This window comes from Geotrypetes seraphini, chromosome 11 (genome assembly GCF_902459505.1).
Source record: "Geotrypetes seraphini chromosome 11, aGeoSer1.1, whole genome shotgun sequence".
NCBI lineage: Eukaryota > Metazoa > Chordata > Amphibia > Gymnophiona > Dermophiidae > Geotrypetes > Geotrypetes seraphini.
In genome coordinates, this window is record NC_047094.1 from 127,192,265 (window position 1) to 127,217,853 (window position 25,589).

The 25,589-nt window shown below is 42.3% G+C and overlaps 1 protein-coding gene across 1 annotated transcript in view; it reads left to right on the forward strand.

Annotated features, from left to right (window-relative positions):
- Positions 1-25,589, forward strand: part of LOC117368881 (IgGFc-binding protein-like) — a 143,988-nt gene that overhangs the window by 76,745 nt on the left and 41,654 nt on the right. The window contains exons 14-17 of the mRNA XM_033962625.1: positions 4,663-5,258; positions 5,807-6,374; positions 11,017-11,219; positions 13,513-13,654. Coding sequence (XP_033818516.1) covers positions 4,663-5,258; positions 5,807-6,374; positions 11,017-11,219; positions 13,513-13,654 — 1,509 coding nt within the window. The remainder of the gene's footprint in view (positions 1-4,662; positions 5,259-5,806; positions 6,375-11,016; positions 11,220-13,512; positions 13,655-25,589) is intronic.

Sequence of the window (25,589 nt, forward strand, 5' to 3'; positions counted from 1 at the left end):
CCCTCGAGGACCAACATTTGACACCCCTGCTATAGAGGATGCCAAGTCCCCCTTTTAGGGTCATCCCAGTTACCCATCTTCTGGATGACTTAGTCCCACCAGAACATCATGAAGCTCTTTCTCTGGGCCTTTGGCTTGGATCCCTTCCATTCGCGGTACATTTCTCAGTTTTCGCTGCTCCTAAATGCACTTTCTCTGAAATTTCTCCTGGGCTGCCTGTAAATCAGATTCCAAAGCAATAATCTTAGGGCCTGTTTTACAAAGCCACGCTAACAGCTGCTATGTGGCAACAGCCCCGAATCCTTTTAAATCTCTATGGGCTTCGGGGCTGTTACCACGCTGCAGCCGCTATCGCAGCTTTGTAAAACAGGCCCTTAGTTTCCATTTCTTCTTAACACTTTTACTTCTGCTTTAGAATGTGAATAGTCTTTTTAAGTTCTTGTAGTTGACTCATCTCTATCAATTTTTGATCATATTGGCAGTTGAGGGTGTCTCTTTCCTCCTTTAATTCCTCAATGGATTGCTTATAAAATCTGCTCTGTTCTCCAAAGCCCCTGGTTCAGCTCATCAACTTCCTTTTCCAAAGTGACTTATGAGGCCAAGACTTTATCATACTCAAATTGAAGTTCCTTGCAATAACGTCTGACTTGAAGCAACTCCTGGTGTAGTTGCCTTTTCACTTGATTAAACTGTTTAGAGCTTTGAACTGGCATTGTACCTCTAGCAATTGTTGAAATACCACATTATTTCTTTCTGTGAGATTGCCAATTTCTTCCTCCCTGTTCCTTCACTACTTTGTGCAGTTCCTTAACAGCCCTGGTTAACTTGTTGTTCCTAGTTTCAGAGTCCTCGGCTGCACTCTTGTTTAGGTTAGATAGGTTGATGTGAGCATTCAGCTCATTCTGGAAGCTCCCTTCCATATTTAAGTGTTGTTCATTTGCTTCCTTTAACTTTATAAAGCAGGTTCTCTGCCTGCTTCTGGAGATTTTCATTCAATAACTTCAGACTGTTTACTTGCTCTTCCAAACGAGTGAACTCTTTTCCTTTGTTCTCCAGACTACATTTTAACTTAAGAATTTCCCTTTCTTTTCCTCAGTTTATGATTTCAGTTCAGCATTCAGCTAAGTGTTCTATCTCTGCAACCATTCTTTCTCTTGTTGAACATCCATATATATATTTTTTTCCTCCTCCTCCCGGAGATGCATCTTTTGTAAATTCCTTTGGAGCTTGTCAATCAACTCTTCCAGCCCCCTTGGCTTGGTCTTCACTGCCTTAAAATTCTGCATTGTTTTATTTAGCTGCTCCTGCAGTCTGGTATCAAATATAATGTCAGCCCTGCACTGTTCCTGTCAATTCCTGCTGCATCTGTTCCACTTTGGCATCTGCAGCTTCTGCTATGGCCTGATAGTCATCACTGTGGACTGTGAACAGGATGACTTGGTCCTTCAACTTCTGGGACACTTGTTACTGCTGTATCTGCTCCTTTTCCATAGCTGTCAGCTGCTTCACTTTCTGGCTGCTTTCTCAGTCAGCCTGTTCTCTGTCTCCTTACAATGGTCAATAGGGACACATATCTCCAATTGCTCTTGCAATTCCTGTAAACTGTATTTCTAATATCTCCTCAATGCTTATCCAATGTAAACCGTACTTCAAATATCTCTTCTTTGCTTCCCAATAGAGGTCTCTTCACCCCTTCCTCTCCTCCTCCTCCTCCTGCTCAATGTCCTCTTTCTCCTTTTTCTTAATCTGCTTGCTTAACAACCGAATTGTACTTTGCCTTGAACCTATTTAGACACAGAGCGACTCACAGATTGTAGATTAGATTAGATAAAATCTGGGACTCAAAACTTAAAGGGAGATAACTTGAACTTAGATGCACCAAACATGCTTGTTAAGCCTGTGTGGGCCACTGTGGGCCAATTTATTAGCTGATTTCCAAACAGCAATCAATGCTCAAAAGGCTTCTCATGCAAATGAGTTGAATCAGATATCTGCCCTAATCCCTCCCCACCAATCATTGGAAAACTGACTCAACACTTGCGCAGAGCCGATAGGGGAATCCCGAACAGCTGAGCTGCAGGGGAAGCCTCGAAGTAGCCTCCTGCCGTTCATCTGTTCAGGACAGGAAGTTTTTTTTTTAATGGTGTACAGATGTGCATGTGTAACCTACACACAATATCTGTCCCCATCAAAAAAAAGTTGTGTTGGCCCCTTCCATGACACCCCCCCTGACGATGACCTCTAACAACTTCCACTGGCTCCCAGATGAACCCCCCTTCACACACACACATGAACATTGCCAACACACAGACACCCTCCCACCGCGATCATCGTGGCCCTGCCATATATACCCCTGAAGATCCTTGGCAGGACAGATGCCCACTCCTTACTGCCACTGGCTCCCCCACATCCCCACCCCGCCCCTGTATCTTATTTCTTAGAAGAGGATGCCCACTCCTTCCTGCCACTGTCACTGGCTCCCTTATGACTCCTCCGTGAACATTGTGACCACCCAGACATCCTCTCTCCTGCGAGACTCATGGCCCCAACACACACACCCTCTGAAGATCCTTGGCAGGATGAATGACCACTCACTCCTGCCACTGCCACTGGCTCCCTCCACACCCCTGACCCACTCCATACCTTATTTCATTGAAAAGAACAGGAGGGATGCCCAGTCCTTCCTGCATCAGGCACGCCTCTCCAAAATGGTATGCCTTCCCCTTCCCAGTGTATCCTGGGGAAGGGGGGGGGGGGCAGTAGAGCTTTTTTTTTTAAATGAGGACAGATACTGTGCATGTGTAAAACACACATATCTGCAGAAAAAAAATGGTAGACCTGTCTGGTCCTTAGCAGCCATCAGCAAATTTAAGGGATGCCCTAGCAATGTTATGGGCATTGATCAGAGGGCTCATTTTACTATTAATGGCCTCATTTTAATATTAATGGTCTCATTTGCATGACAAAGTTAGCCAATGTATAAACACACAGAAAACTACACAGTTTGCAATTGTGCACATCAGGTCAGCAAAATAGATCATAACTAAACCATCGGAGAGTTTAATGCATCCAGACATGGGTTGTTAGAAGAGGTTAATTCAAATATACATGAGAATCCCACAACAAGGAATTATCCAAAGAGTAGAGGATAATGGAGGATAATGGGTCTCGGAAACCAACCAGGTCAGAGGGTCAGTGATGGAAATTGTGAAGTATTGAAACCTGGTATTGGATTTAATTCCTGAGCCTGGTTAATTTCTGAGACCCACTATCCTCCGTTATCCTCTGTTCTCTGGATAATTCCTTGTAGTGGGATTCTCATGTATATTTGAGTTTGTCTCTGAACAATCCCACCAAGTATCTTAGTCCTTCTCATTGGTAAAAGAGGCTCCCACTGACAGAACTGAACCCAGATATTCAATGGGTAATGATCAGGTGGTCTGAAGTAAAGTCTGGGCAAAACCAGAACCTATCTGATTAGAGACGATGTAAAGTCTGCTAAACTGCCAACTACCTAGATAAAGTTGCATCAGCACAAAGGCCGTCCTAGCTTTATCTGGATACTTATCAGATACTGGTCTGAATATCTTCAGTACTTGTTTAAGTCCTGGCATTACATTATTAATATTAAACATTAACATAGGCATTTTTATATATTTATTTTTATTACTTATATACCACATATATCCTAAGTGGTTTACATTCAGGTACTTTATCATATTTTCCTATCTGTCTCAGTGGGCTCAAACTCTATCTAGTGTACCTGGGGCAATGAGGGGATTAAGTGACTTGCCTAGGGTCACAAGGAGCAGTGAGGGATTTGAACCCACATCCTCAGGGTGATGAGGCTGTAGCTCTAACCCCTGCGCCACACACTCCCACTACTTTGCTTTATCTTTCAATTCAAAGTGGATCACATAATACTAACACAAGGTAACATCATGGACAAAATCCGGTATATAAATCTAAATCTTAGATTTATATACCAGATCATCGCTAAAGATATATCAGTCAGTTCTATACATTCCAATTTACTAGTCCTCTAACATTAAATATTTTTGGAACATCCATGTTTTCACTTGTTGTCTAAACAACTTATAAGATGATATCATTTTAAGTTACCTAGGCAGCACATTCCACAAAAGAGGACCCGGGTCATAATAGTCTCATGATGGGTCTCAGATAAAGTTGGAACATTCAGTCTAATTTCAGAACCTGATCTTAAACTTCATCTCGGAGTGTATAACCACAAACTTTTGACATATAATTTTGACATTGTACCAGTATCTGATATGGTCTGACACCAGGTATTACTCAGCCATGGAAGTTAGTGTTATTAAAAAAAGCACTGACCGCAGTGGGCAGAGTATTAGTCCCTGGACATTTAATTCAGAAAACTGCCAGATTTTATTTGTGTAAGGGCTGAAAATATATCAGAAGCAAATAATGTATTTGCCGACAAGCAGTAAATACATAACTCACTTTTTTTTAGGCTTTTCTTTATTATGAAAGGTGTCAGACCAAATTCAATTATCCAAACAGTATGTCAACTTATCTCAACACAGCTAATCTTTTACATCCAGTGTAAATAAAGCTTTAAAACTGGCCAGAACCCAAAAGGATAATGAACTGCAGTAATCTAATTCTTCCTCTTTATTTTAGCTCTCACATGTTCCAAGAACAGTCACTATGAGCTCTGTGGGTCTGGCTGTCCCACCACCTGCCTTGGCCTCTCCCCTCCAGCTGGGTGTGATGCTCATTGTGCAGAGGGCTGCGCCTGCGACAGTGGATATATCCTGAGTGGTAATGAATGTGCTCTCGTCAAAGACTGTGGCTGCACATTTAAGGGATCATACTTCAGAAAAGGGGATGTCTTCTATCCAGATGGCCTTTGTGAACAGCAGTGCATGTGTGCAGATGGTGGTCTCATTGAGTGCCAGACATTCTCTTGTGATGCCAATGAGGAGTGCAAAGTGGTAGACGGAGTGCAGGGATGCCACCCTGTGGGTGTCGGAAAGTGTACAGCAGTTGGAGATCCCCACTACAGTTCATTCGATAGACGCCTTTTTGACTTCCAGGGTATTTGCCAATATGTTCTAGTTGAAGCCACGTGCAAAGACAGAGGTTGGGAGAATTTCTCCATAGTGGTAGAGAATGAGCCCTTTGGAACCAGGAATGTCTCAGTTATCAGTAAACTTTTAGTGTCCATTGATAAGACATCAATTACCTTTGAAAGAGGAAAAGAAGGGACAGTCTTGGTAAGTACAACCATAAATGTTTTAATTTAAGAAGCAATTGTATTGCTGTTGCCTTGATAATAGTTTCTATTTATGCATCGGTTTTGTTTGATTTAAGATAATAATGATGGGTTTAGTTTTGTACAGTCCGTTCTCGTTATTCACAATAGTATAAATCCCGCAAAAGTTCATGACCACAAAATCACGAATTACGAAACGCTACATCTATGAGAAAACAGATGTTAGGTTCCAGCAGCATATTTTGCACCTCAAAACTACATACAGTAAATAATGAATCCTGTAGGAAAAATAGGAATAGGTTCTTGCATGGGACAGCATTTGACAAAAATCATAGTAGAACATTTAGAATTTTGCAAACATGTTTTTATTTGCAGAACTACTATAAAAGTAATATTCTTAAACAAAATATTTGTACAGAATAGTGCTGGGAAATAACTACATCAATATACTGTATAGTATTGCAAGAACAGGGGTGATTCATTCTAGGAAAGCTCATACAAACTGTGTTATTTATTCTGTACTAACATGAATTCTCCTTCTATGTGCAGGTTAATGGAGAAAAGTGCAATTTACCAGTTTATCTTGACAGCAGAAGGATTTCCATCAACAGAGAAGGGATCAATATAATTCTGTCAACCAAATGTGGTTTCATGGTACTATATGACACGATATACTATGTAGAGGTCACCGTCCCCAGCACCTTCAAGAATAAAACACGGGGGCTCTGTGGCAATTACAACGATGATATGACTGATGACTTTACCAAACAGGATGGCAGCATCACCCCAAATCCAGATGACTTCGGTGAAGACTGGAAGGTGAAGGGTAGTGGTGTCAAATGTGGTGGTTGTGGTGATAATTGCCCATCCTGTGACCTAGCCAAAGAACAAGAGTATGCATCTGAAAGCACCTGTGGCCTGATCAGAGATCCTGAAGGTCCATTCAAGGACTGCCATGCGCATATTAATCCTGAACCTTTCGTCACTTATTGCACATTTGACATGTGTGCTGTGAATGGTTCCAGAGACATTCTGTGTCAAAGCTTGCAGGCCTACACCGCTGCATGCCAAGCTGCAGGAGCAAGCATCAGCACATGGAGACAGCCATCTTTCTGTCGTAAGTTGGGCAAAGAATCCAGTTCTTAACAAATCATGACCCACTTCAAGTGCAATACTTGGTCTAGCACATTTTTCGTTCGTTAAACTGATCTGTTTTGGAAAGGGTGATTTGACAATGTATGGCCAAGTCTTGGCATCTGCTCAAATTTTTGCCACATTTTCAATTCTATTGTAACCCAGGAAGCAGAGGAAAATCTTGATAGTCCCTTAAGGTGTTGTTATTCTTAACTGCATTATTCCTGACTACTAATGTTGATCAGCATGAAGATTTATTAATATCACTTATTTTGCCAAGGAATACTTACATTTTTTGCATGAATATTTATTTTTATTTATTTATTTAAAAAATTTCTATACCATTTAAAACTAAAAGGTTTACATGAATTACATACATAAATTATAAAAGAGCATAATAAAACAAACAATCCTAAAAACATACTGCAAGATAGCAGCAAAAGCTTGAATAAAAAGATCATGAATAATTCTTCAGCTTAACCAGAAAAAAATTACTGACTAGAAAAAAGCATTTACAAATAATTGTGGCTTTAGCAATTTTTTAAACAGACCCCTTTCATGACAATTTCGTATTTGGCCAACAAAGGAGTTCCCTATTTTAACTCCTGCACAACAGAAAGTCATTTTACTGGATCTGTGTTACATTTTGCACATTTGGACATACATTATTAGTTAAGAACATAAGAATAGCCTTACTGGGTCAGACCAATGGTCCATCAAGCCCAGTAGCCCGTTCTCATGGTGGCCAATCCAGGTCACTAGTACCTGGCCAAAACCCAAGGTGTAGCAATATTCCATGCTACCAATACATGGCAAGCAGTGGCTTTCCCCATGTCTTTCTCAATAACAGACTATGGACTTTTCCTCCAGGAACTTGTCCAAACCTTTTTTAAAACCAGCTACGCTATCTGCTCTTACCACATCTTCTGCCAATGCGTTCCAGGGCTTAACTATTCTCTAAGTGAAAAAAAGTTCCCTCCTATTGGTTTTAAGAATATTTCCCTAATAAGAACATAAGCAATGCCTCTGCTGGGTCAGCCTGGGGTCCATCGTGCCCAGCAGCCCGCTCGCGCGGCGGCCCAACAGGTCCAGGACCTGTGCAGTGATCCTCTATTTATACCCTTCTATCCCCCTTTCTTCCTAGCATTTGTTTTGAATCTGTCCCCTTTCAACTTTTCCAAATGCCCTCTTGTTCTTTTATTTTTTGAAAGTTTGAAGAATCTGTCCCTCTCTACTCTCTCTATGCCCCTCATGATCTTATAAGTTTCTATCATATCCCCTCTAAGTCTCCTCTTCTCCAGGGAAAAGAGACCCAGTTTCTCCAATCTCTCAGCGTATGAAAGGTTTTCCATCCCTTTTATCAGACACATCGCTCTCCTCTGAACCCTCTCGAGTAACGCCATATCCTTCTTAAGGTACGGTGACCAATATTGGACACAGTATTCCAGATGCAGGCGCACCATCGCCCGATACAACGGCAGGATGACTTATTTCATCCTGGTTATAATATCCTTCTTGATTATACCTGTTTTCAGAAGTTCGTTTCTTTCCAAATGTTCATCGATGTTTTCTTTTATCAGTGCTTCCGCCATTTTCCCCGGAACTGAGGTGAGACTCACCGGTCTGTAGTTTCCCGGGTCACCTCTTGATCCCTTTTTAAAGATGGGCATGACGTTGGCTATCTTCCAATCCTCCGGAATCACTCCTGTTTTCAAGGATAGGTTGCAAATTTGCTGCAGTAGTTCCGCTATCTCCTCCTTTAATTCTTTCAGAACCCTTGGATGGATTCCGTCCGGACCCGGGGTTTTGTCAGTTTTTAATTTTTCTATCTGCCTGCGCACATCTTCTTTGCTCACTTCCATGGATGTTAATTTTTCTGCTTGATTTCCATTGAAGAATTGCTCAGGTTCTGGTATGTTGGTTGTGTCTTCGTTCGTAAATACAGACGAAAAGAACAAGTTAAGTCTTTCCATGACTTCTTTCTCCTCCTTCACTACTCCCTTCCTGCCTCTGTCGTCCAGTGGTCCCACCTCCTCCCTAGCCGGCTGTTTCCCTTTAACATATCTGAAGAACGATTTGAAATTTTGTGCCTCCCTAGCTAGCCTCTCTTCATACTCTCTTTTGGCTTTTCGAACCACACGGTGACATTCTTTTTGATACTTCCTCTGCTCTTTCTAGTTCTCCTCAGTTTTGTCCTTTTTCCATTTCCTGAATGAATTTTTCTTATTGCCTATCGCTTTCTTCACTATTTGCACTCTTTTTGCACCCCTTTCTGAATCTGGGGATGTACAGATTTTGCGCCTCGCTCATTGTGTCCTTGAAAAAAGACCAGGCATGTTCTACCGTTTGGAATTTCTTGGAAGTGTTCCTAAGTTTCTTCCTTACCATCGAATGTCCCCTCATCAAATGTCCCCTAGTCTTTGTAATTTTTTGATGGAGTGAAAAATTGATCCATTTGTACCCGTTCTACTCCACTCAGGATTTTGTAGACTTCAATCATATCTCCCCTAATCCGTCTCTTTTCCAAGCTGAAGAGCTTTAACCGTTTTAGTCTTTCCTCATACAAGAGGAGTTCCCTCTCCTTTACCATCTTGGTCGCTCTTCTTTGAACCTTTTCTAGTGCCACTATATCTTTCTTGAGATAAGGAGACCAGAATTGAATGCAATACTCCATATGAGGTCACACCATGGAGCGATACAGGGACATTATGACATTCTTAGTCTAGTTAACCATCCCTTTTTTAATAATTCCCACAGCCGTACATTGGGCAGAAGGTTTCATTGTATTGTCTACAATGATACCCAGATCTTTTTCTTGGGCGCTAACCCTCAAGGTGGACCCTAGCATCAAGTAACTGTGATTCAGGTTATTCTTCTCAATGTGCATCACTTTGCATTTGTCCACATTAAATTTCATCTGCCACTTGGACGCCCAGTCTTCCAATTTCCTAAGGTCCGCCTGCAATTTTTCACAATCTGCATGCGTTTTAACAACTTTGAACAGTTTAGTGTCATCTGCACATTTAATCACCTCACTCGTCGTTCCAGTTTCCAGATCATTTATAAATAAGTTAAATAGCACCGATCCCAGTACAGACCCCTGCGGCACTCCACTGTTTACTCTCTTCCATTGAGAAAAATGACCATTTAACCCTACCCTCTATTTTCTATCCGATAACCAATTCCTAATCCACAACTGAACTTTGCCACCTATCCCATGACTCTTTAATTTTCTAAGAGCCAGGGATAAAGGCATCACCATTTCATAATGATTGGGAGTACCAAATGCATTATAAATTACCCTTCTCTGGACATAATAAAGGAGTTTGCTTAATTTTGGAGGTGCTAAGCACCTCATGGCTCTCCCAGAGTTGGCTCCTATGGTCAGGGAGTTTAAGGAAAGGGAGAGTATTGCTGTTTGTCATGGTGGGAGGAGGGGGTTCATGGTAGGAGGTGGTAGGTGCATCTGTTGCATCATCAGTGTTGAAGGCAAATGTTAACTTACCTGTAAGGTACCATTCACATCCATATTCTGCCCCTTCTCTTATAGCCTAATGGTTAAAGAAGGCTGAGAACTAGAAAAGGCAGATTCATATCCCATATCCTTTTGATATTATGTAAGTTGCCTCATGTGCAAAATTAGATTGTAAATTTCTGGTGACAGAAAGATATCTATTGTACTAGAATGCAGCTCACCTCTAACTTCTGAGAAAGGTATAAGCTATATGCAAATTCCTTTTCATTTTGTGCTATTCCTGCACAAATTAGCATGTGGTGTTGTGTGGAGTGGAAATTGTCACTGGGCTCTAAATCACATGCTAACTGCTTCCAACACTTTAGCAAGCAAGTCATCCCACCCAGTTGAATGTTAGAGCAAGGAAAAGACATCTGAGATATCCTTACCTTCACTTGTGATTTTATTTTTTAAATAATTTATTTTGGAATTTATATAGTACTTTATATTGGTGTACTTTACAAAAAAATTACTTACAGAATCAAGCAGTAACTTGCCCTAAAGTTCATAGGGCCTGATAGTCATCCCAGAGCAGTAAGCAGTTAGCAAGCTTCTTCCAGTCGTGGGCCAAAATAACCCTTGATACTGAATGCTAGGGCCTGCCTGGCTCCCAGCTTTGAGTATCCAGATATGAGTGTCAACCCAGAAATTAATTGGGCACCAGCTGATTAGAGTGGTGCCTGGTTAACTCATTGCATAAAAGTGAGGACTGTTTTTTTTTTTCTGTCCTTACTTTATGCAATTGATTAGCAGACTGAATATTGCCACTAACCAGCTATATTGCCATTCCACCCACGCAACACCCCCTCCCCCCCCATGTAGCTGGATAGGGGATGGCCGGTTAGTGGAGATATTCAGTCCATTAACCAGTTAAGTGCTGCTGAATATCTCCAGATCTCCCTCACAAGCGATTTAAATGGCCAGGAGCCTCTCCTGGGCACTTAAATCACTTTGAATATCTACCCCTTAGATTTTAAATGGGCAACAGAGGTAGGTTTGACCTTTGCTCCACTGGTATTAAAAAGCATGTCACCAATACAGCAGTAATAAAATAATGTGATTTGTGTAAATGTTTGCTTTCAGCTCTACACATCTTTTTCTTCTATTCCAGCTCTCAGCTGTCCTCTCAACAGTCACTATGAGCAGTGCACACGTACTTGTGATTTCACCTGTGCTGGCATTAATGGTCCCTCTACCTGTACTGGTCAATGCTTTGAAGGCTGTGAGTGTAACCCTGGATATTTCTGGGATAGGGAAAGCTGTGTGACCGAGGAGCATTGTGGCTGCGTGGATTCAGATGGGAGGTATCTAAAGGTGAGTCAGAAGTACCTGTCTTTTGAAGCAGCAGAGCCACCATCCATTCTGAGCACTCTGCAAAAGTCTTCATCCCAGTCATTACTTACCTGTTATACTATTGCTCCCTGCTCCTCAGAGGTCTCCCACTGAATTATCTTTTTTCACTACAGTCTATTAACACTGCAGGTGCAAGACTTATCTTCATCTACTGTCTGCACAACCATATATGGTATCTTTTCTTGCTGAATCGCTACATTGGCTCTCCATTCACGTCCTCTTACAGCTCAATATTCTCCTACTTATCTACCAGTGTATTCATTCTGGATTCTCATTACCTGTCCTCTCCTATTCTTTATCCTTCTAAATTCTGTTCATTTTTCAAACTGCTGTTATCTGAGCCTCTTCTATCACCAATACCAAACTCCATGCCATCCATCTTGAAGCACCATGATGATAGTTTTGTAAATAAGATGCTAAAATTTACATGCAAAATAATATGTACAGATATACCACTTTTCCTTGATTACAAGCAAAGTAGATTACATATGATACGAGGGTGAATAAAAAATGAAAAGCAATTCTTAAATTATGCGATAACCAAAGCAGAGCTAGTGAAATGCAACATATGCCTGTTGAGTAGTTTGTCCACGCACAGTACAGCACTTGGCCTTTAGTCATGTGGCAGCCATAAGGTCAACTGGCCAATTGGAGTCTTGGCGTGCTTTGCACCTCAGAGATGCCAATGTGTAAAATTTTGCTGGACTCATTTAGAGCACTGGTCTTTGACCTAAGGGCCTCCGTGTGAGCGAACTGCTGGGCACGATGGACCACTGGGCTGACCCAGAAGCGACAATTCTTATATTCTTATGTCTTATTAAGTCCATTTGTTGTCCACTGAGGAAGGCGACATTGTCACCAAAACATGGGACTACATCTGATATTTCTAATCAAGGACTTGTTGGACAATTATCATTGTGTCAATAAATAGATATGTAATTGTCGGTTGGTACAGACGTCTCTTTTGCCTCTTTTTTGTAGGTTTATCTTTTTCTGAGGCTAGCCCCCCTTCTTTTTCTTTTATTTGTGTGCAATCAGAGTCTTAGGCCACTCCCAGGCATCCCAGAATACACTGGGAAGGAGGCTTAAGACTCCAGTTGGCTCAGGTGCCTAAAGAGGCAGGCCTACCAGCTGGAGGGAGTGGTCATCCCTCCTGCCGGGGATTGTTTAGGGGTATGCGGCAGGAGGGATTGGGCATTTCTCCTACCGTGGACAGTGTGGGGGAGTCTGGAGGTTCGCTGCCGCTGCTGCTCAGTAGATCGCGGCTAGGAGATTCCCTTGCCGTGACCAGCTCAGCAGCAATGTGATTCTCTAAATCAGGGGTGTCAAAGTCCCTCCTCGAGGGCCGGAATCCAGTCGGGTTTTCTGGATTTCCACAATGAATATGCATTGAAAGCAGTGCATGCACATAGATCTCATGCAGATTCATTGGGGAAATCCTGAAAACCCAACTGGATTCCGGCCCTCGAGGACCGACTTCGACACCTGCGCTCTAAACGGTGTCTGTGACATGGACGCCGGTTATAGAATCGGGTTTGTTAGGCAAGGTTAGGCATCTGTCTGTTAGGATAGACGCAATTCTCTAAAGGACACTCTATAGCACAGCTTATGCGGCTGCTGAGTCAAGGCATCCTATACAGAATCAGGCCCTAAATCCCTTAGGGGGGAAGGTTATCAAGCTGTGTTAAATTATATTAGTGAGATGCAAAACATGCAAATGTATGTAAAGCAGCTCATTGCTATGTGAATACTATTACTACTTAGTGGGTTTACAGTCTAAGGGGTTCTTTTACTATGCTGTGATAAGCACTAATACATGCTTACTGCAGCAAAAAAGAGTTTACCACAGGAAATGCTCAGGTTTCTGGAGTTAATTTTGCATGTTACCCCTGCAGTAATATCATGCAATTACCACTAGAGGATCATGTTTCCTATTACAGAATTACCCCAAAGTGTCTTGTAAATTGTCTTGAACCTGTATTGGATAAGTAGGATTAAGAAATCCTGATTAGATTAGATAATACAATAAAGAAGTAATTTCTGGTTAAACTGGATGTAAAGGGCAATAGTTGGAAACTATGAGCCAGCTATCAGCTAACAGAAAAAGACGATGCAATTATTTTTAATTCTATTGATTTTTAATTGTATGCACACAGCACTTTGTAGTATTCAACTGTGCTATTTTAGTAAACCTATTAATTGGACTGCCAAGGGCTGACCAGAGACTAAATGAACTGTCTCTCTGATACAACAGCTCCATGAGAAGGTGTGGTCCTATGATTGTAACCACGTATGTGAGTGCAGCGCCATCAAAAGCATGATCTGTGAACTCAGCAACTGTAGTGATGACAACATATGTGAAATAAGAGATGGCATCAGGGGCTGTTACCCAAAAGGTAAGTCAGATAGTGGTTAAAGTGCTTGATGGGAAATAGAAGGCTGTTTTTTTTCCCCCCTTCAAAGTGAGACTTCTGTACTAATGTTTTTAATGGAAAGATTGAAAGCTTAACTGTATAAGTGCAGACTCATCAGCTTAATTCATGAATTCACAGAAGTGAGGTCATGCTAGTCGCATAACCATTTGAGATGTATGTGTTGCATATGCACCCCCTTGTCAGACAGTCGATGTGCAGTCACCCTCTGTGCATGATCCAGCATCTCTCCCTTCCTCTGCAATTACCTCCCCATCCCCAAGTCCATGCCTTACAATTACCTCCAGTCTTTGCCCAAGTAGCAATAGTGGCACTCATAGGATGCTTGGGGCCTGCACCAGAACTTTATTTTTGATGCATCCTGCCCCTTCTGGCACAAACATAGTAACATAGTAAATGACGGCAGATAAAGACCTAAACGGTCCATCCAGTCTGCCCATTAGTTATACCCATTAAAATAAGTGATTAAATTAACTTGTCTCTTCTTTGATATTTCTGAGTCATAGACTGTAAAGGTTCCAAGTGCTGAAGTTGCCGTCCAAGTTCACTCCAGCCGATCCAACCATCCTGTTTGTAGGATATGTACCATAAAGTTTGGCCAGGAATATCCACATGTTCCAAGTTAGTGGAGTTCCCATTGATGCCCTCCCCATCCCATCCTACACCAATGGGACACAGACCATGCAAGTCTGTTCAGTACTGGCCTTAGCTCTTTAATTTATATGTTTTGTTTTCTAATTAGAGATCCTGTCCCTCCTCTCCTCCAGAGTATACATATTTAGGTCTTCCAGTCTCTTCTCATACTTCTCCTGCTGCTCCTTGTGACTCTGGGCAAGTCACTCAGTCCTCTATAGCCCCAGGTACGTTAGATAGATTGTGAGCCCACCGGGACAGATAGGGAAAATGCTTGAGTACCTGATTGTAAAAACTGCTTAGATAACCTTGATAAGCGGTATATCAAATCCTAATAAACTTTCTTTTGATTCAAACCCCTTACTATTTTCGTCGCATTCCTCTGGACCACTTCAAGTCTTTTTATATCCTTTACCAGATACGGCCTCCAAAACTGAACACAATACTTCAAGTCTTGGCTTACCAACGACGTATACAGAGACATCAACTGCTCCCTTCTTCTGCTGGTTATTCCTCTTTCTATACAGCCTAGCATCCTTCTGGCTACAGCCACCACCTTATCACACTGTTTAGATGCCTTTAGATCCTCAAACACAATCACCCAAGGTCTCTCTCTCCATCAGAATTTATCAGCCTATTACCTCACAGCACATACAGATACCTCAGATTTCTACCCTCAAATGCATCACTCTGCTCTTCTTCGCATTGAATTTTAGTTGCCAAACATTAGATCATTCTTCTAACTTTTGCAGATCCTTTTTTATGGTTTCTACCCATTCTGGAGTGTCCACTCTGTTACAAATCTTATCATCCACAAAAAAGCTAACCTTACCTTCTAACCGTTCAGCAATGTCACTCACAAACATATTAAACAGAATCAGTCTTAGCACCGATCCCTGAGGCACTTTACTAGTCACCTTTCCCTCCTCCAAGCGAATTCCATTAACCACCACCCTCTGGCGTCTGTCCGTCAACCAGCTTCTAATCCAGTTCCCGAATTTGGACCATAACTTCTGCCCATGGAGTTTGTTTAAGAGCCTTCTATGAGGAACCATGTCAAAGGCTTTGCTGAAATCTAAATAAATTACATCTAGCGCACGTCCTTGATCCAATTAGATGTTGGATCAGCTAGTCAAAGAATTCAATCAGATTCATTTGGCACGATTTACCTTTAGTAAATCCATGTTACCTCGGATCTTGTAATCCATTAGATTCTAAGAATTTCACTATCCTTTCCTTCAGCAATGTTTCCATTCTTTTTCCAATAACTGAAGTGAGTCTTACCGGTCTGTAATTTCTTGCTTCATATTTGCAACCACTTTTGTGAAGAGGGACCACATCCGCTCTTCTCCAGTCCTGCAGAACCTCTCCCATCTCTAAAGATATATTGAACAAATCTTTAAGAGAACCCGCCAGAACCTCTTGGAGCTCCCTCAATATCCTGGGATGGATCCACCTTCAATTTTTCAAGTTGTTGGAGGTCAATATGGGGACAGATTAATACAATATTGGAGTCCTCAATTCCATTGACATATGATGTAGTCATATATGGGATGATATTACATCTTAAACCCCCATTGGACCAATATAAATGTTGGCTTTTCTTTATTATGACCAGGATTGCCATGCAAATGGTGACTTGCAATTGGAAAAACTGAAATTGCCTTAGTTTTACTTTTTGGTGGGCGAATCTATGCTTATGTTATAAGTATGAAAAGATGAACGCTGATATGCCTGGGCACAATAAGTTATTTAAATTAAATTGGGATTCATTGACGTCTCTTGTGGCTTCATTATAGTTGTTTGTTTTTTGGGTTTTTTTTGGGGGGTGGGGTTCATTGTTTAGCTCACACACATCCAGGGGAGGGTAGGTTTGTTTTGTTCCCTAATGGAAGAATTGGATGGGAATGGGTGTTCATTTTTCTGTAAGTGTTAATGATTGATTATAAGTGCTTATTATGAGTATTATTATGTATATGCATTTTGTGTTGCACTTTTGTTGGCTTTAGAAAATTAATAAAGATTACAAGTTGTTCATAAACACTTTCTTCCATGAATGGTGCAGTATCCGTTCCATTCTCAGGTGTAACTTTGCTGACCAACTGCAGTTCTTCTCCATGTTTTTCTTCTGTGAACACTGAACAGAAGTATTTGTTTAGCACATTTGCATTTTCCTCATCACTCTCCACATAGTGGTTCATACTAGAGAATGACACGGGGAAAAAAATTTGTCCCCGTCTCCACCCCATCCCTGTGAGCTCGTCCCCATCCCTACAAGCTCAGTCCCTGTCCCCGTCCTGTCCCCGTGAGCTCAGTCCCCTTCCTGTCCCCGTGAGCTCAGTCCCCGTCCCGTTCCCATAAACTATCTGATCCCATCCACACAAACCATCTCCCTCCTGTGATCCTATTTTTCCCATTTCTAATATCTCATCCCCATGTATCTTCCCTTTATGTCTCTGTCCCTATGCCCCCATGCTCAAAACAAAAGAGCTACCTGCAAAGATTATGGGATCATTACACTTACAGGCTGAATGCTGCTGCATGTGGCCCATTCTTTTAAGTCTCATTGAAACCTCCCTAATTTCTTGGGACCTCTAGAACTTATGAATTTATTATCACCCTCCCTCTAAGGCACAGATTTCTATTTTAGTCACAGAAAGTAAACCACTTCATTGCTCTCCTCCATGATCTTTGCTCCTGTAAGCCTGTCTTTCACCTACTCCCCATTACCACATTTATATTCTCTGTAGTCAACACACTCCTCTCACTCATTTGCTTGGCAGGTGCCCATTGATTCTCCCACATGGTTCCACTATGCTCAGCATCTTCCTTGTCTCTCACGGTGCTCCCCAACATGTAATCCAGCAACTCCCCATAGCCTCATCCCTTCTCTCCAACCCAAGTCGCCAACATCTCCCCTGCAGCAGCTTCCTGTCTTCCCTTATACCCTAACATATCCATAATCTCTCTCCATGCACCCTTGTAGTTCAGCATTTCTGCACTCTCTCTCTCTTCATCCATCTTTTGAAGCCCAGCAATGTGTATCATACCTTTAAAACCCTCCTCGTCCACCATGACTGTGTAATCCTCTGAAGTTTCTGTCAAGCTGAGGAATTTGCAACTGCTGTGCTGGCGCAGGAAGAAGAGCTTGATGAGAGGTGGGGTGTACAGTCAGAGGCCGTTCTTCTCGATGCTCGTCACCTGCTGCTCACGTGATCCAGGAGCTGTAGCACCATGGCCAGCCCTGGGCTGACTCAACTGTTCGCTGTACTGCGCTTACTGCCCTGCTTCTGCTCCAGAGCGGCCAAACTAGTCACCTATTGAGCCCAGCACAGAAGTCAAACCCCGAACCTCTCGGCTCTCTCTCTCTATCCCTTCCAGAACCTTGAAGTCGCGTGTGGCTGCCAGGAAGTCCTCCGCATGCTGGAGAGCCTCTGAGAGCCCATGCAGCAGAATGCCGTCCCACCTGCACATTGAGTATTACCACGCACAATGCCAATCATCGATGTTGTGCGTAATCATACACAACGTGCAGGTGGGATGGCACTCGGCTGCGTGGGCTCTCAGTAGCTCTCCAACATACGGAAGGCACCCGTCGTGGAATACTGACCGGAGAACGGAAGAGGAATCCCCCTGAAGCGGCGTTGTGTGGGCTCAGGGGTTCTTCAGTGGCTGGCGGACAAAAGAGGCATCTTCCCGAAGCGGCACTGGTGGGCTCAGGGGTTCTCCAACAGCTGGCTGATGGAGGAGGCGTTTCCTTGAGATGGCGCGGCAGCACCCAGCACCTGACAGGTACACACCCCTGGGCCACCCCTCACCACTTCCTCGGCACCTTTTGGGTTGTGGAACAAATTGTCAGCATTGCCATTTTGGCCTTCAGGGAATGTTGCTTTGATATACGAGTACTTAGGATTACAAGCATGCTTCTGGAACAAATTATGCTTGTAAACCAAGGTACCACTGTATTTGATAACCAAGCAATGGGTACTCACCTCTTATTTCTTTTTAACCAAGAACTTTCCTTTTGTACACTAGCCTGTATAAAAAGAATCATACCTACAAGTACATTGCCAACAAGAAGGTTTTGACAATCAAGTTAAAAAAAAATAACAACTAAAAGAGGAAACATCACTGAGATTCTGCAACAGTGTGTGGGTGGAAAATTGAACTGATCTGCTGGGACTAAAGGAAAGAAAATTAGCACCTCCACTAGATCAGCCCAAAACATGTGAGATCTAACTAAGCAGTCTTCACATAGGGTGGGAATGAAAAGCACTTGAAAAAATAACAGAAGAGGCAAAAGATGTCTGTTCCCTATATGCCATATCAGTTCTATGATATTTAATGAAAGTGTGTTGAGAAGATCAAATTGCTACTTTACAAATATCTGACAGAGAACCCAAGTAACTTTCTGCCCATTAAGTTGCTCTTCTTCTAATAGAGTGAACTCTGAGCACTCAAGGAGGAGATTTTTCCACCAAAAGATAGGTGGATGAGATCAGTTCTTTCATTCAGCAAGCAGTGGCTATTTTGGAAGCAGGTAGCCCTTTTTTTGGACACCCATAAAGGAAAAACAACATGTCTGATCTGTGGAATTCATTGATGATGTCCAGATGCAGCACTGTGTACATCTAGTAGTGCTATGGAAATGATTAGTAGTAGATATCTCATTGACACACTTAACAGCTAACCGTTTCAGAGTAAAAGTTCTTCTCAAAATCCTCCCTACAAAAAGAATGGAGATCTATAGATTGGTTCAGATGTCTTCTATAAAGTGAAGGAAAGGAGCCCTGCAAGATAGAGCGTAATTTCATGAGATCCTTCTACCCAAAGAAATAGTTGAGATCTTTAAGGGAGGCCTTCTTAAGAAGTTTGAATGGCCTATTCTGGAGGGAGTGCAATGCCAAATTAAGGTTTCACTCAGGATAAATTGCTTGATGAGAAGTGCATAAATGATCAACACCCTTCAAGAAACAAACTGTGTATGGGTGATCTACCAAAGAGAATCTCTCGAGACACCTCCTAAAACAAGCCATAGCTCCCACCTGGATTTAAAAAAAAAAAAAAAAAAAAAAAAGCAAGGCTAATCCCTCCTGAAGATTGTCCTGAGAAAAAGCTAATATATGCAACACCAAAGATTAAAGAGCTAATATCAATCTTTCTGAACATCAGGCTTCAAAGGTTCTTCATAGTCTAATATAAGCCCTAGTAGATCATTTCCCTTATCCTTATTTGCAACAAGCTAGTTGTGACTCCTTTTGAATATCTCTTATGCCTTAAACATGACCTCTCAATAGCCAGACCATAAGATCAAAGGGGAATGGATCATCCATGAGAATCAGACCTTGAAACAACACAGACCTCTATTTTGAGGAAGAGGAAGTGCTTGGTCTAGCTGCAAATAAATCAGATCTGCATATCATGGCTTCTAGGCCAATCTGACACTAGTTGATTATAATAGCAAAAACCCCAAGACAAAATATTCTTAAATGACACCAAAATATAAGTTTGGCGTGCAAGAAAGTCAACTCCCTAGACTCCACCAAAAATATATAAACCTCAAATCTAAATTTTTAAGATAATGAGCACCCTCAGTGTGAGCTTGAAAGAGCAACTCAAACAGCAGCTTTAGTGCTTAGAATAGCAAAGCCATCATCTGAGTGCTCCTGTGTGCTTTAAAGTGTAAGTCAAGTGTAATGTGCAATAAATAAATAAATATATATAAAAGTGGAAGCAAAAAGTTCACTGTCCTGCAATGCCCCGAAAGCCTAACCCATTGACCTTAACAGAAAATGAAAAAAATTAGTCACTTGTCCCTCTAGTTACTTAGCTGAATAAAGGTGCTCTAGTCACCTGAAACCCTGCTGGGTTGAGTCGTGTTGAAAGAGGTCTGCACCTTAACTTTGGTCTTTGATCCAAAAAAAAAGCTGGACTCTCCTTGCTACTATTTGACTACAGCACCTTTATTCAGCTAAGTAAACAGTACTCCTAGATTTAACTGATGACTGCTGGAGCTACATGGACAAAGTGTACTTCTCATCCTACTGGACTTGAGGGTAGCCTAGGACACACTTGACCATGAGATCCTACTGTCCAGAAATACGTGTTTACAGAAAGGGTGGTAGATGCATGGAATAGTCTCCCGATAGAGGTGGTGAAGGCAAAGACTATATCTGAATTCAAGAAAGGATGGGGCGATCAGAGACAAGAAAACTTCATTTAAGGAATGGAAAAGGTCAAAAACGGATGAAAACTGGAGCAAGCACAAACAACATCAATGCAGGTGCCTAAAGCAGTAAAAGGGAGACTATGAGGAAAAAATAGCCAAGGAGGCAAAGAACTTCAAGCTGTTCTTTCGATATATCAAGGGGAAACAACCTGCGAAGGAAGCGGTGGGACTGTTGGATGACTATGGAATAAAGGGAACGCTAAAGGAGGACAAAGCAATCGCCAACAAACTGAACACATTTTATGTTTCTGTATTTACCGAAGAAGATTTACACAGCATACTGGAACCTATCAGGATATATGCTGGAAGTGAAAATGAGAAACTGACAGGGTTAAAGGTCAGTCTAGAAGAGGTATGCAGACAGATTGATAGGCTTAAGAGTGATAAATCCCCGGCACTGGATGGTACCAATCCGAGGATCATCAATGAACTGAGAGGGACTATAGCTGAACTACTTCAGCTAATAACCAATCTGTCAATCAAATTGGGAAAGATTCCGGAGGACTGGAAGGTGGTGAATGTTATGCCGATCTTCAAAAAAAGGTTTGAGGGGAGATCCGGGAAACTACAGACCGGTGAGTCTGACCTCTGGGAAAGATGGTAGAGGCTCTAATAAAGGACCGCATCATTGATCACCTTGATGGACACGGTCTGATGAGGATCAGCCAGCACGGTTTCAGCAAAGGTAGATCTTGTCTGACAAACTTGCTGCACTTCTTCAAGGGAGTAAACAAGCAAATAGACAAGGGCAACCCAGTTGACATTGTATATCTGGATTTTCAGAAGGTGGTCGACAAGGTTCCGCATGAATGACTACTTTGAAAAATTGTGAGTCATGGAATTGAGGGTGAAGTACTTACGTGGATTAAAAACTGGCTTGAACAGAGGAGATTGAGAGGGGACATGATTGAAACATTCAAGGTACTGAAGGGAATAGACTTAGTAGATAAGGACAGGTTGTTCACCCTCTCCAAGGTAGGGAGAACGAGAGGGTACTCTCTAACATTGAAAGGGGATAGATTCCGTACGAATGTAAGGAAGTTCTTCTTCACCCAGAGAGTGGTAGAAAACTGTAGTCTGTCACAGGAGAAAACATCCTCCAGGGATTCAAGACAATGTTAGACAAGTTCCTGTTGAACCGGAACATACTCAGATAGGGCTAGTCTCAGTTAGGGCGCTGGTCTTTGACCAGAAGGCCGCTGCGTGAGTGCTATGAAGTCATAGATTGGATGATCCTTGCTAAACATAATGAACCTGAAGGCCTCCTGGATCCAGAGAATGATGAAAGGAAATAGGACTTGATATACCACCTTTCTGCAGTTACAACCAAAGTGATTTACATATTATATAAAGGTACTTACTTTTGTACCTGGGGCAATGGAGGGTTAGATCACTTGACCACATACAACGAGCTGCAGTGGGAATCAAAGCTACTAGGCTACGCCTCCACTCTACAATCCAGAATTTGATAACCAAGCTGCAAACTTTCCTTCTGTGTACTACAATTTATTAACCTATGAGGGGTGCTTAATAATTTATCTACCTGAGTAAGAAAGAAAAGTAGCAAGCATGTTGAAACAAGTCTGTTCACGAACAGTTGCAGCTCAGTGCAAGTCTAACATTCCAAAAGACAGAATGTCAGGAGAGTCCTCATGTGAATCAAGTAATAAACTGCCAGATTTGGAGCACCATTCCGTGATAAAATTTCTCACAAAAGAAGGGAAAAAGCCAAAGGATATTTATGAACGTATGTCTGCAATTTAGTCTTCCCCATCATCCTACAAAGTAAAATTTAGGAGCAAGCAGTTGAAGTGGAGTAGCGAGTCCATTGAAGAAGACCCTCACACTGGAAAGCCTGTGGAAGCAACTTCCACAGAAATATGCAACAAAGTAAAGGATTTAATTTTGTCTTACAGACGAATTAAGGTTTCCCATATAGCGGAAGAAATGGGCCTCTCGGCAGGTACAGTTTGGAAAATAATTCATGAAAAGTTGGGCATGCCCAAGGTCGGTGCAAGATGGGTTCTAAGAATGCTGATTCCATGTCAGAAGGCCACGAGGCTCCAGTGCTGTCAGGAAAACTTTGAAATGTTCCTTGAAGACCAAGTGAATTTTTTTTCATTGTTTAGTGACTGGAGTTTTGAGTCTATCACAGAGATCCAAAATCCAAAATGAAGTCAATGCAGTGGAAGTACACGTCATCCCCCACCCCAAAAAAGAACAAGACAGAAAAATCTGCAGACAAAGTCATGGCAACTGTTTTCTGGGATGATGAAGGACTTTTCTTCTGGAGTTCATGCCACACAAGACAACCTTAACTGGGGAGAGTCATGCCAATACAATGATCGCTTTGCTGGAGTCAAGGAGAAAAGACGAGGAAAACTCACAGCAAGCGTTCTTCTTCACATCAATGCACCAGTGCACATGTCACGTCAATCACATGCTGCCATTCTAGCTCCCTCATATTATTTCCTGTTCTGAGTTTTGAAGAAATCTCTCTTTGGACAGCTGTTTTCAAGTGATGAAGATGTCAAGGAAGCTGTGATGTCCTAGTTTGAAGGTCAAACAGAAGAATTCTTTTCAAAGGGGTTAAAATCATTGTAGGAAAAGTGGATGAAGTGTATATTGCTATCAGGAGACTATACTGAAAAATAAAACAAAAGTTTTTTGAAAATTATTTTCTTACCTACTAAGGTAGATAAATTATTGAATGTCCCTCATTAAATGAATTATTTCTACATTACCAACTAGAAGGTTCTGATAATCAATTAAAGAAAATTAAGAGAGGAAATGCCACTGAGATTCTGCAACTGTATGTAGGTAGAAAGTTGGACTGATCTGGTGGCTAGCAAAGGAGATAAGAGTTTTTTATCCCACTCTTAATTCCAAGCAACTGATTGACCAAATCACTTCTGTCAGGCACCACTTTCCTTGAGTCACTATGAAGAAGTTGATAAAGAAAAGGCTGAATTGCTTACCAAATATTTCTGTGTTTATGGCTGAAGCACCGAAAGTAGGACCACAGAAGACAAACGCAAATAAGGATGGAGGAGTGACAGAAGGTTGTATTCGTGATTAGCTAGCTAAATTAAAGGTAGACAAAGCGATGGGACTGGTGGTGTACATCCGAGGGTGCTGAAGGAACTTAGAGAAGTTCTGGCGGCTCTGCTGACTGACCTTTTCAATGCTTCTCTAGAGTCAGAAGTGATACCAGAGGATTGGAGCAGGATGGATATGGTCCCTCTCCACAAAAGTGGAAGTAAGGAAGAAGTAGGGAATTACAGGCCGGTAAGTCTGATTTCTGTGGTAAGAAAATTAATGGAAACACTTATAAAACAGAGAATGATGGATGATTCCAAGATGGTTGCGGAACAGATGTGCTGAGAGGTACGTATCTGAACCGCTCCACTTCGACTTTCTTTTCCTCAGCTGACGGCTTTGTGGCCTAGCTTTTCTTCTGATGTCGAAGAGGAGGGGCAAGAGTACTGCTGGCTCCTCGCGGTGCTCTGAAATGCTGACTCCAGGTAATATCGAGAAGTTGTTGCGGCGGATGCAGGGAGCTGCATCATTAATGCTGGATGCTAGCCTTCTGAGGGCACCTGGACATGGCGAAACCGGAGCTGCCTCTCTTGGGCCGGATACTACACTCAGCCCCAACTTGAGAGCTCTACCCCCGCAACCTCAGATCACCAGTTCTCCCAGAGCTGAGGAAACCCCTGAGATGGGGGAGGGTCTTCTCCCTGAGGTGGTAAGTTCAACACTGGAGACTGTGGAGGCAGAGCTCTCTGATGAGGGTGTCTCTGCAGGAGAATCTGGGCATGTGTTAGCAACGGGAGGTGAAGAAAGACAGCCGGAGCATAGAATTCTTTTCTTCTGAGGGTGAGCATTTTTACACTCACCAAAAGTTTTCAATTTTGGAGAAGCCTGCACAAGTGACCCTGGAGTACTTATGGGATTTAGTCGCAAACATTACCAAATCTATTAGTCCCAATTTCCAATATATTGAAAATAAATTGATTCAACATACAAAAGAGCTGAAGGGATTAAGTGAAGATCTGACTGTTAAGAACATAAGAATTGCCGCTGCTGGGTCAGACCAGTGGTCCGTTGCGCCCAGTAGTCCGCTCACGCGGCGGCGCCCAGGTCAAAGACCAGTGCCCTAACAGAGACCAGCCCTACCTGCGTTCGTTCCGGTTCAGCAGAAACATGTCCAACCTTGTCTTGAATCCCTGGAGGGTGTTTTCCCCTATAACAGTTTCCAGAAAAGCATTCCAGTTCTCTACCACTCTCTGGGTGAAGAAAAACTTTCTTACATTTGTACGGAATCTATCTCCTTTCAACTTTAGAAAGTGCCATCTCGTTCTCTCTACCTTGGAGAGGGTGAACAACCTGTCTTTATCTAATAAGTTTATTCCCTTCATTATCTTGAAAGTTTCAATCATGTCTCCTCTCAGTCTCCTCTTTTCAAGGGAGAAGAGGCCTAGCTTCTCTAATCTCTCACTGTACAGCAACTTGTCCAACCCCTTAACAATTTTAGTCGCTCTTCTTTTCACCCTTTCGAGTAGTATCGTGTTTTTCTTCATGTACGGCGACCAGTGCTGGATGCAGTACTCCAGATGAGGGCGCACCATGGCCTGGTACAGCGGCATGATAACCTTCTCCGATCTGTTCGTGATCCCCTTCTTAATCATTCCTAGCATTCTGTTCGCCCTTTTTGCCGCCTACACATATTGGGCAGACAGCTTCATTGACTTGTCGACCAGTACTCCCAAGTCACTTTCCTGGGGGGTCTCTCCAAGTACTGCCCTGGACATCTTGTATTTGTGTGTGGGATTTCTGATACCGACATACATTACCTTACATTTATCCACATTGAACCTCATTTGCCATGTCACTGCCCATTTCTCGAGTGTGGTTATGTCGTGTTGCAGATCTTCACAATCCCCCTGCATCTTCACTACTCTGAATAATTTTGTATCATCCGCAAATTTAATCACCTCATTCATCGTACCCATTTCCAGATCATTTATGAATATG